At 45.4% G+C, this 12,371-nt stretch overlaps 2 protein-coding genes across 2 annotated transcripts in view; both read right to left on the reverse strand.

Moving 5' to 3' along the window:
- The window catches only part of syt9a (synaptotagmin IXa), a 221,032-nt gene that overhangs the window by 156,442 nt on the left and 52,219 nt on the right, over positions 1-12,371 (reverse strand). The window lies entirely within an intron of this gene.
- The window catches only part of ppfibp2a (PPFIA binding protein 2a), a 38,100-nt gene that overhangs the window by 6,004 nt on the left and 19,725 nt on the right, over positions 1-12,371 (reverse strand). The window contains exons 7-20 of the mRNA XM_062548703.1: positions 9,825-10,088; positions 9,050-9,142; positions 6,706-6,817; positions 6,184-6,216; positions 5,857-5,918; positions 4,647-4,722; positions 4,197-4,291; positions 3,803-3,867; positions 3,358-3,418; positions 3,024-3,065; positions 2,680-2,815; positions 1,235-1,370; positions 485-613; positions 73-223 (exon numbers count right to left, since the gene is read on the reverse strand). Coding sequence (XP_062404687.1) covers positions 73-223; positions 485-613; positions 1,235-1,370; positions 2,680-2,815; positions 3,024-3,065; positions 3,358-3,418; positions 3,803-3,867; positions 4,197-4,291; positions 4,647-4,722; positions 5,857-5,918; positions 6,184-6,216; positions 6,706-6,817; positions 9,050-9,142; positions 9,825-10,088 — 1,455 coding nt within the window. The remainder of the gene's footprint in view (positions 1-72; positions 224-484; positions 614-1,234; positions 1,371-2,679; positions 2,816-3,023; positions 3,066-3,357; positions 3,419-3,802; positions 3,868-4,196; positions 4,292-4,646; positions 4,723-5,856; positions 5,919-6,183; positions 6,217-6,705; positions 6,818-9,049; positions 9,143-9,824; positions 10,089-12,371) is intronic.

Raw genomic sequence — 12,371 nt, forward strand, 5'->3', positions numbered from 1 at the left:
TGTTTCGGTACAGCCTACATCGACACAACTCTATGAAAAGAGTGAAAAACACGCATCATGATGACGCTTCACCTTCTCCATGTCCTGAGGTGTCGCGGAGAGGAGGGTCTGTCCACTCTCTACCCACTGCCTGGTGAGGTTCACATAGTGGCCGAGACCATACTCCTCCAGCCAACCACACACTTGCTCTTTGGTCCACTTCGCGAAGGGTGTGTTTTTGTCCCTGGTGGATAAAGATTAAAAAAATTAAAAAAGTGTTTTAGGTTTAGGTCTACAAAAGAATTATAGAGAAGAGGTCATACAAAGTTGCACAAATTCAGGTCTAGGACGTAAACGTCCTACTGACATTCCTACCAGGTAATTATTTCATTCATCTGTTATGAGTCTTGGATCACACTGGGGATGATATTCTCCCTGCCTGAATCTGACCTCCATTCCCATAGATAAGGACAGTGAGAAGTGTGTGAGTGACAGGTCCTCGTACCGGACTGAGCTGCCTGAGTCAGGAGTGCGGGCCAGACGGGGGCCAGCCGTGGCTCGTAGTCCTCCCCTGCGGAACTCTGACGGCTCCAGGTCAACCCCGTTCAGTCCTCCCGACTGTGTCCTCCTGATTCTGTCAACAGATATGAAATATTCATCAAGATATGTTTCAACAAGATATGAGATGTTCAACAAGATATAATTAAAGTGCGTGCGTTAACTTAAAACTTTTATTATTATTTATTGGCTAATGGTTAGATAGCTCAGTGAAGATATAATTACCATTAAAAGTATTTCTATAATTGCAATACAGTAACATTTATAGCCATTTCTGTCAAAATCACATTTTAAAATCACAGCTGAGTTATGACGTCAGAAGAGTGAGTCCTGCCACGAAAGTTCTATTTAAGTATTATGCAATATGGATATGAGACATATCATCTAGATTTGAGACATTCAACCAGAGATATCTCAATGTCAGAACCAGACAAAAAGAAACAAATGGCATGTTTCATGTTATTTACATGTGCCCATTATGCACGCAGGCCAATAGTTCATATAATTCATCATAGCAGTGCAATACTCTTCAGCTAATATTTACCCATGAGAATGAGACCAGAGAAAAGTGAACAGGAATTGCATATCTTTTAGAGTTTCACACTGTCTAACAAACTGACAAGAGTGTCAGTGCAATTTCATGCTTCATATCCACGCATATCAAGTTTGTTGTAATCTTGCAAAAAGGCCAACTCACTTTCCCCATATTTTCCGGATACTTTTGGTGTTCTTGACATTTTCCTGGGACACGGGGGACTGCTGTCCCGAGTCTGCCCCCGAGGACATGGGCGAGACGTCCGAGGACGTCGTGTCCTCCATCTTCTCACCTTTCCCTGCACACAGAACGAGCACCCCAACATCAGCGCTCCGGTTACAACTCCAAATCAATCACATCTGGATCGGGAACTATCAGAGGCAAGAGTCAGACTGTGTTAGCAGCAGGCTTCATGAACCAAGTAAGCATGCACCATTCAAAAGCAAACCCACCAACACCAAAGAAGTCTTGTCTTCCTGGATTTCCAAGGTGAGCAATTGAGTAATCAGAGAAAAAAATAGTCATTATCCTGCTAAAGCTCCCTTCTTGCTATTACATGGTAGAAATTCAATAATCAAACCCAAAATACCACAGCATTTGCTTTGGTCAGAGGCCTACAGCTGTGCTGCTTTCTCTTTCATGACTGAAATTGTAATTATGACTTCTATACCATGTGGAAGTGGCCGCATATCAAGCAGCAAAAACGTTAGTGGGCTTTGGGAGTGCTTGATCTCCGGTAGTCTCCAGAAGTGCCCTTCTGAGAGCAGTCATTCATGCTACCCTCGTCCGCATCATATGGCAGCGGTTAAGGGCCTCAAAGGCTGCCTCCCCTGCGGGCCCACTTCAAATCGGAGCCCCACCGCTGGGCGGGGTCCGAGGGCCACATGAGCCGGCCACATGAGCGAGCGAACGAGGGAGGGGGGGGGGAGGGGGACGGCAGTCAGGTCTGGCCTGCCTCTATTAGACCAGATCAAAGGCTGCCGGGGTTGGTTGTGATCTGAGGGCAGCGGGGTGTTTTACTTCTTTTTTTTTTTTGTCCTCCACCCTGCGGGAAACCGAGAGGCCAGGAATAGACTGGGCATGTGTATGTGTGTGTATTTTTTTTTAGGAAAGAGAGAGAGAGAGAGAGAGAGAGAGCGCGTGAGGTACCTAAAGCAGGAGCACTTGCACTCCTGCAAAGGTCTTCAGCCGGCAGCAAAATGAGAAGCGAAAGGAGCACATACAAAATTGCGCACGAACACACACACACACACACACACACACACACACACACAAAATGCATCCACATGTACACATGCGGAAAGGAGAAGAGCAGAAAAGTGAGAATTATTGTATTACGAAATGGCAAAGTATGTGTTAGCACATGCAGATGAGGTTTTACAGAGACGAAAATGATATCTGAGGTAATTACAATAAAGTACAAAGTGACACATAACTCATTTTCACACACAGCTCTTCTGCTTCTTCAGAGACTTTTAAGATAAAATGTGTGTCTATCTACAGCCTTGAAAAGCAGTTTGAGAAAAACATACAAAATATTCACCGTAACATATTACAGTAAGAACACTCATTAGGAAGCATCCGTGGGGTAGTGTATGTGTGCATACTTAGGCTGAAGTCTCCATCCTCGCTCTCTTCCGGTGACTTCTGAGCTGAAGTGTCACTGCCCTCACTCTCTCTGCTCTGCTCCACCAGAGACAGTTTCCCCGGCAACGTCTGGCTCTTGTTGTCTGCTGGTCGAACCTGAGCCATTCCAAAATATCAAGTGGTCAGACTCTATTGCACAATTTGCATAATAAAACCAGAAGTATCTAACTTATGAGAGGTGATCAGAAGTCAGAAGCGTGTGGTGTAAGCAACAGCGCTGAAATGTTAATGAGGATAAAAGAATGATTTGTATTGGTTGGTATCTGTTTGTTTGCGGTGAAAAATTAGGAGACAACGTCAATACCTCTGCTGACACTACAGGCTCTACTGATGCTCCAGCTACTTGCTATACGATGGAAAATCAAAATAATCAGGACAGAAAAAGAGAGGAGGAAAGAGTCAATTAAAATCTTGGATTTTGAATTGAAATCATACAACAAGACTGTATAAGTTATATTGCAAGGTGTAGATATGAAGGATGAGCACACATATATGTTAGCAATTACTCTGGTGAACATGCATTTTTAGCAGCTGACAAAAGGGGACAGACTGGAAATTTCAGAGGTAGGTGACATTTATTTTGAGGCTTTTGAGAGCACAACATTGTTCACACTGGAAAATGTACTCTTGGTACAAACTACCTTCACAAGCCCGCTCTGCAAATCTTCCATACTGGACGACATCAGTCTTGGTTGAGACCTACAACAAAGATTAAAAACAATGATTTCATTTGGTCCGTCATTAACATAAAAAAACACCACAATGCTAAATAGCTACCTTTGTTCAAGTCTATTTCTGTCATACAAAAATATTATGGCAATCAGGCTGCCGAGGGGTGTGTTTGTTCCTTTGCAATTGCTGTTATTATGTGGGTAATTTCAACAGGTAATTGCTCAGCCTGACATTCTCACACATTCTGAGAGTACAGAATGGCCTTGGCTCTCTCCCTCACTTCCTTTATGACGGGCAGAGAGGGACGTTCAAAACATATAGACGTTCTCAGGTTATTACAAAGTATGACTGATTTCCTACTCATCTTGCACTTAGGAGAATCATTACTGTAAAAAACGAAGCAGTTGGTACCTGGATTCAGCCTCTCTTTGATTGGCCAGAGGAGACGTGAGGATGGGGGAGGAGCCGCTGGAGGACTGTGAACACAATGCTGACATATTCAAACAGACGCATAAAAAAAGAGGCAAAAATCGTCTCCCCAAAGCATCAGAGAAAATAACATCCTTCATCCCAAGTTATGCTATTCTGTGTTATAATTTTACATTTACTTCCTAGACAAGTAGCATGTGTACAGTACACACAGAGAGAGAGAGAGGGAGAGAGACACACACACACACACACACACACACACACACACACACACACACACACACACACACACACACACACACACACACACACACACACACACACACACACACACACACACACACACACACACACACACACACACACACACACACACCTCTGAGTGGGTTTTCAGGGAGAGCGCCCTCATCCTCACATCCCCGTTCATGCGTCCGTCCTCACTGCAGCCGGTCAGCGCTCGCTCTCTGGAGACTGGACCATCCACAGGACAAAACAAAGCCAGTGACCAGAAGTTTACGCTTTCTCCATTGAACAGAAACGATAACTCAATGGCAAGGCAACGCAATACAAGGGAATTGCAGTAAGCCATTGGGGGATGCCACAAAATAATGAATGCGTGTCACAAACTTCAGTCCCCCATATCCTCCATATCTCCCATACTGATCATTTTAGAAAACATGGCACTGGGCTTGTAAGGATTAAGAAAAGATAAATATGCTTCATGTATGAAGAAGGCCCTTTTCGAAACAACCTTTACACAAATTAAGAAAAATGCTTTACAGCTGAGCCAATATGAGCTGATTACTACCAGGAGTAACTGCAGTACCTGGAACATTGGCTGAAGTGTCTCGGAACTGTCTGCACTGGCTCAACAGGATGGTAAGCTCCTCAATTCGCCTATCCTGAAAGGCACAAACACATCCACACCCACGCACACGCGCGCACACGCGCGCACGCACACACACACACACACACACACACACACACACACACACACACACACACACACACACACACACACACACATACCAGTTAAAACATTTTCAGGTATTTCCTTAAGCCTGGCATGTGTTTTCTCAGGTGGCTTTGAAAAACATCCTCCCAGCTAACCGGCTGTGATATGTGTTACATGACAGATACATGGCACTGGAGGAAGATCAAGCATGACAGGAACCGAGAGGGAAATCTGAGCTATGGCATCCGTTCAAAAGGCTGTCCGTACGTCTCTCTCTCTGTGAGTGTGTATGTGTGTGAGTATGTGTGTGAGTGTGTGTGTGTGTGTGTGTGTGTGTGTGTGTGTGTGTGTGTGTGTCTTTGAACGTGTGTATATTTGACTGGATGTCGGTACATATTGATGCAGTGCCCCGGCTTTGGCACCCGCCACATTTCCTTTCACCGTAACTCCATTAGGTGGGTTTGGCATGGCCCGACTTGTCTAAGTGAGGCGGGATGTGGAAATGGCTCTGGCTGAGGCCGTACAGTATAAATAAGCTCTCGTGTGTCTCCCCAGAGCACACACACCAACACAGGGGAGAGCACACGCGAGAACAAAGGCCCCTGTGTGTATTAAACAGGGAGCCCTCCTGGCACTGTGAGGACTTATGAGGGCAGACACAGTGGGGACAGGTAGTGTTTACAGGCACACGAGGGCTCTGCATTAAATGTGTATGAGGTGGAGGAGCGATTTGCTACTTTTATGAATAACTAAGAGGGCAAACTCTATATGGCTGATTTGGATGTGAATATCCAGATCAACTGAATTATTTAGTGACACATACGTGCCATTCCAAACCACCTCTTGGTTGTTAATGCCTTTGGCGTATATCTTGACGGTAATTGTTTGAATGTGCTTCATGAATGCTGCATAGGGTCTGTGAGAAGTTAATATCACGTGCCAGTGTAAAACATACAGTTTTCATATGCTTTGCAGCCGGTATATCTTAAAGAAAAGGTACAGACAATTTGATGATAGCAATAAGTGGCCATTTCTTTGGATAAATGCATAAATGTATTCAGTCCCCACCCCTTGCACTTACCTTTTCATCGTTAGCTGCAAGCAGTGACTCCATTCCTGATCTTAACCGCTGCAACTCCTGATCTGTTAACAGATATTCCTTCCATTAAAAATTAGAAACATGAGCTTAGATATAATGTGTATTATTGTGAACGTGAACACACACACATGCAGATAAACACACAGTCACAATGCATGTATAAATAAATAGGGCAAATCTCAGCTGGAGCAGACAGACAAACAAGAGTAGAAATTCTGTCGGTCTGTGTGTGTGTGTGTGTGTGTGAGTGTGTGTGTGTGTGTGTGTGTGTGTGTGTGTGTGTGTGTATCTGAAAATCTTCAAGCTTACGTTTGTTGTTGAGTCTTCTCCTGTATATTTCCTCTACATGAATCATGAATGTGAGAGGAGCATAGTGAGGGGGAAGAGAGAGAGGGGGGGGTTGTTAAGTTGTTAGAAAACACCACAAACCACCCACAAACACATGCTGACAACTCACTCTAGTAACATCCACCTCTCGCTAAAACACACACTCAAATCTGCATTCAAAAGTGCTATTTCCTCTATTTCTACTCTAGAATCTCAGGACCTTCAGTGACTTCTGCATCAAACAGCGCGTATCTGTCCCATTCGGCCGACATGACAAAAGGAACTCATTTCGCTGCTAGCGCAAATTATTCATGCTACACACAGCACGCTGAGGCGTAACGGTCCGCTGGCCAAACGGACGCAAACCGACAGTGACACAGCAGAAACACACGCGTGGGAGACGAATATTTGCCGCCGTATTGTGTTACGTAAGAGACACATAGCTCGCGGGCGCGGCCTGGCCTGGTGTGCCCAGCTCGGAGGACCGTCCGCGGGGTCACTCACCTCTCTCCGCGCTGTCCACGGACACGGGGGATCTGGCCAGCAGCTGAGCCTGCAGGGTCTCGATCTCAGTGTTCTTGGCCATGAGGAGCTGCTGGAGGTTGGAGATCTCCACCTGTGCGAGAGAGGAGAGAGGGAGAACGTGGGGATGAGAGGAAGGAGACCATTATTATTATATCGTTAGCACGTTCATGAATAATACATAGACAGTTGTCAACGTACCGGTAGGCATGGGATGAGGAAAAGGATGCAACTGCTTTATCTACAAATATTCAGTCTCGACACAATCTTCCCAACACAAATAAACAAACACTCATGCCCCCACATACAAAAACAAAATATACTAAATTAAAAATAAATCATAGCTTTCATGCGTCAAAACCTGAAAACTACATTTTATTTCAGTTACATAACCAGGGCAGCCAACTTTGCTTTGGAGAATAGCTGACCCAGCTGTTCCTTCTCAACTAATTTGCATCTCAATACGTAGACCTGGACGAGACTAATCTGTATATCTCCTCCGCTGGAGTAATGTTGCATAAGCTCAGAGGATCCAGGTCAAGCGTACAAGGCTCTGTGTAGGGGCCATGTGTGTTCATGGTTCACCACCGGGTTATAGCGCCCTGCCTGCTGCAGTAAGTCTCAAAAGGATGTAATCCTATCCACACTGTGTCCAAACCTACAGCGGCTTCAAAGGCCGCACACACAGCTCTCCAGCCATGTCCTGTTAAAGGGACTGTCTCATGTGGTCATGTTTGCTGGGGAGTTAAGCTTGTTGAGCATAGGCGTCAACAAGGTGAAGGTTATCGGTCACTTCCACACATGACATCACAGTAACATTAGTCACTACTTAACTTGAAAATAAAACAATTTTGTATGGGTTCCATAAAATGTGCAATTTGTGGCTAACAACATACCATCATTTTCAGCCTATTAACTGAGGTTTATTAATTAATTTAGGTTAGGTTAGGTTAAATTAGGTTAATAACAAGGAATTCATTTATTTTCTTCACTTTTGCTCATGACTAAAGCACAATCTGATTCTGATTCACTGGGCTATTGGGCATTGTAATTAATCCAAGGGTGCGGTCAATAGACTTTTTATTTCTATTTTTTTAACTTGCATAAAACACTGTCCTGCGGTTTATGTGGCTAATATATGGGAAGTTGAGTACTGTGCTCTGTGCTGTTAACAAAACACAATAATAGGATTTCCTTCCATGAACTTTCTTCACAGTATGACACTGCATCACAATGGCAATGGCACACACAATAACAGAAACAGAAGAGAGGAGAGCTGATGAGAGATGGCATGGAGGTCGACAGGAGCAGGAGAAAGAGGCAGAGGCATGATGTACCACAGACATAGGGCCCATCTCATCCATCTTTTTATCTATCCTCCCTTCCTTCCTTGGTCCTCATTCTCACTGATCTAGATAAAGAATGATGGGGCGGCAACAATGGGATAGTCTATCCAGTCTTCTTTATAGATCAGTGGGAACAAGCCGGAGGACCGAGGAAGAAAGGGAGGATAGATAAAACGACGAATGAGAGGGACCCATAAAAACAGAATGACGAGTGCGCGCTGGATGGAGAGGGAGGAGGTGTTGAGGAGCAGGACGGGAGGGGCGACATGATGATGGGGTTGGGGCAAGGAAGAGATGCATTGTGGGTAAGTGCACCTGGAGAGTCCTGCAGCGCTCCTCCCACTGCTGCCTCTCTATCTGCAGGTGCTCGACGGTCAGCCGCAGGCTAGCCAGCTGACTCAGCACCGACTGATAGCACATGTGCAGAGAGGAGGAGATCGACAGCTAGAGACGGACAGAGAAGCATGGAGAGATGAGGAGAAGAGAAGAATCAAGAAAAGAAGGAGAGATAGTAAAAATGAGGATGGAGAAGAAATAGAAGTAGCAGCAGAAGAATAAGAGGAGGAGGAGGAAGGCCAATAGTAGGAGAAAAGAAGAAGAGAAAGAAGAATAAAAGGAAGAGCCTGAGAAAGAAAAGAAGCAAGCGACCGCCGCGACCGCTTGTGGAGTCCTGCAGTGAGTTTCAGAGTACACAGAGTTTCGCTCCTGCACAATAAACTCACTTTACTACTTAACACATGCACAATAAACACGCAAATACAACAACGTGTGGAAACCATGACTCATTCTGGGAAAAAAACATCATGGGAGAGAGATTAAAGTAAGTGGCAGTTAGCAGCCGCATCTGAGAAATGAAACTCAGACAGAGAGAGAGAGAGAGAGAGAGAGAGAGAGAGAGAGAGAGAGAGAGAGAGAGAGAGAGAGAGAGAGAGAGAGAGAGAGAGACAGGGATAGAGACTTTTCAGAGTGTCTGATTTTACCTTCGTAGCTTTGAGCTTCCTCTCATACTGGAGCTTCTCGTCCTCCAGTTCGTCCACCTTGTCCTTCAGAAGCCTCAGCTCGTGCAGCAGGCCCTGCAGGGGTCACACACACACACAGACACACACACATTAGCACTGACCACAGGTACTTCAGACCTCCAAGATCCAGAGTGAGCCGTGTTTATAATGGTTTCATTTTGTTCATTTTATCTGTAGCTGGTTATGCTACTGACCAGAAATGGTCAACAATTGTATCTCTCCATATATACATCACACATAACATATCTCACTCCACAGTAATTGCAGTGTTACAGCAGGCAAAAAAAAATGCCCAGGCAGTGAAGAGTGTTGTATTACACGTAAAGCAGTGTCTGTTTTGCAACGTGTTCTGAGGTGGGGTGATCGGTCAACCTCAAGTGCTCTGAATAGCCTTATGAAATAGCAGTAATCACTCTGCACACACACACAAAGCGCATGAGCAAACATCAAATCCCCTTCATAACCATGCCACTCAGACATGCATCTTGAATAACGTCATGTTACACAAACTGCCCGAGCAACAGCTCGTGTGTTTACACACATTTAAAATAAACCAAAGTTCCAAGCCTAAATGAAAGAAGATGCATTTCGCAAACTTATTGCAGGTTATTCAATTAGTCTCTATTCATTCACGCCACAAGTTTCCATGTCACTGTTAGAGAGACCGCATCTAAGCCTATTAGTCCGGATGAAACAGCTGCACGTATATCCCACATCCAGTGATGGGTTTTCCTACACTCTCTTTTCCACAGCGGCAGCTCTGCTCCGGTTCAGGAGCTCCGGGGCTGCCGGGAGCCACGCTGGCACTGCTGGTCTCCTCCTCCGCCCCACCGGCAGGGGCCTCGGCTGGGATACCGCCGCCGCCGCCGCTGCCGCTGCCATGGCCCTCCCCGGCCTGCCTCTCAGCCACGGGTTCTTTTTTCCCTCTCGCTTTACTGGTGAGCTCCTGCTGGATCCTACACATCTGCTCCTGGAGCTCACTAATCAGATTCACTACACTCTGTCAGAGGGAAAGAATGAGGAAAAAGGAGGGGGAAAAAAAGTGAAGGAGAATGGACACATATCGGGAAGAGATCAAAGGCAGGGAGGAAACGGTAAAGAACGGGAAAGAGAGAGAGCGAGGGAGAGAGAGAGAGAGTGAAAGACGAAGAGGGGAAAAAAGAGGGAAATGAAATTGAAGACAGAAGGAGAACATATGCATGACGTGCTGGGCTTTGAGTGTATACACTGCTTCCATGTGGTTTCTTCACTGGCACGCTAATTAATGGGGGTTGGGGGGGCAAAGCTTTCCCTTTAAGAAGGGGGCCCCTGTTTTCTGACTTCTGTCACTCGCAGGGCTTTAGGGACGGAATATTTAAGGACCATACCACCATACCATGTGCGTCATGGCCGGGCTTATTTAAAGGGGCAAACGAGGCCGCAATGAGAAAAGCTGCACTGCCTCGTCTTATGAAAACAGCTCAGACCAGCACGGCGCACAGTATGCTATGCTATGCCATGCCAGGGTAAATACGCCAATGACCCATTTCACTTCCCCGAGTGTGGTCATATAGCAGCATTGAGGACATCTGTCCACTTGCCAACAGACTACTTCCCTTTTTCCAGGACAATACAGAGGAGCCTGATGGCCAACTTGGACCGAGACGCGTGTATGAAGTATGGTCTAGAAATGGTGCCAGGATGGCTCCTTTTCGTAAGCTAATTTAAGACACATTAACAAAATTGTAAACAGTAGGAGTTCAATTGGCTGAGAGTAAACAACGAGAGAATGCTGTCTGGAATACGAGCAGAGGAAGTCTGCTATGATACTTGAGGAAAGAGAACACGCCAAAAGATATGTCTGTCACCGTGCGCATGCTATCTATAGTATGCCAGTTCTGCTGGGTCTTGGGTTAGGGGCATTTGCAGAGTGATAGAGAGAAAGAGGGAGAGGGGCAGTGAGAGAGAGATAGATAGATAGATTGTGAGAGAGAGAGAGAGAGAGAGAGAGAGAGAGAGAGAGAGAGAGAGCATGCCAGTGGAATGCTCCAACCAGATTTCTGCCATTCTTTCTCGCTGGATAAAGCCCAACAGCTGACACAGAGGCAGGCAGAGTTTGTACACACCGTTCAGTAACCCACAGAATACAATTCAGATGAAAAGAGATCCATATTCCCAGAACACCCAGCCAAAGGAGAACATGAAACCTGAGTCGATTAAACAAAAAATAAATCACGAAAGGAAACTAGAGATACTGTTATTTCTGTTATTTAGCTCTGTCCGGTGTCTTCATGGGGCTATAATTCCCAATCAGTGTGGAAAGAGGTGCACATATTCCTAATTCCATCTCAAACAAATGGGCCTGGACCAAGTTCTTTCATGTGAGTCCACAGACAAACATTGAATAGTAACAGGAAACCTGCGTGTGTATGCATTCTCATAGAGGGCTCTGGGCCCGGTTGTTTCCGCCTATCAATCGCTCATTAAATCCTCTTCAGTCTTTCCAAAGTGCACTTGTCACGGCTTCAGCAAATAGAGACTTGGACTTGAAAGATGACACCAAAGGCTAGTGACCCCCACAAACAAACACCCCCTCCACCATCATCCCCCGTCCTCTTGTCCCTTGTTGTCTTTAAACATGTCATCAATCATTCCTGAACTGCTAAATGTATGCTTGCTCTCTGGGTGCCAATGTTCTGCGCCTTGCGCTGTCATGCGGGTAGCAAACCGACATAGCCATGTCCACATTTCACAGCGCCCGGCGTGTGGACAAAACCACCGCCTGTTTACACTGCTAGTAAATAGCCGCTGACAGGTTACAGTGGGGATTAACACAAACATACAGAACGTACAGTATTTCTTCGGACTCAAAGCGCTCATTATACCTATGTAAGAACATCTGTTTGCTCACCACAGCCGTAACTGTGAACACTGGCATTACACGGGCAGGCATAAGCAGCTTAGATTTGAAAATCCTATAATTAAAGACAACTCATGAGGTTTTTGAGGGATAGTCTCACGTGATTTTAAGAGAAGCTTTTTTTCCCCATTCAGTAGTATGTAAAATGAAAAAAAGTGATTTAACTGACACTTTCAAGACTCTCTGACAACTCCAATTAAACACTCCTGCATGTTTGCTTCCTGTTTGTCACAGAGGCGAAGCAAAGGTATGATATCTCACGATGATGTAGTCCGCTAGGGCTGTGTCAACACTTCTCTGTTACAGCCCGAATAAAGTTCCCATCATGAGACAATACTTTCACACAACATTGTTCCACTTCCCTTTCACCCTAATCTGCCCCGG

This window comes from Sardina pilchardus, chromosome 11 (assembly GCF_963854185.1).
Source record: "Sardina pilchardus chromosome 11, fSarPil1.1, whole genome shotgun sequence".
Lineage (NCBI taxonomy): Eukaryota > Metazoa > Chordata > Actinopteri > Clupeiformes > Clupeidae > Sardina > Sardina pilchardus.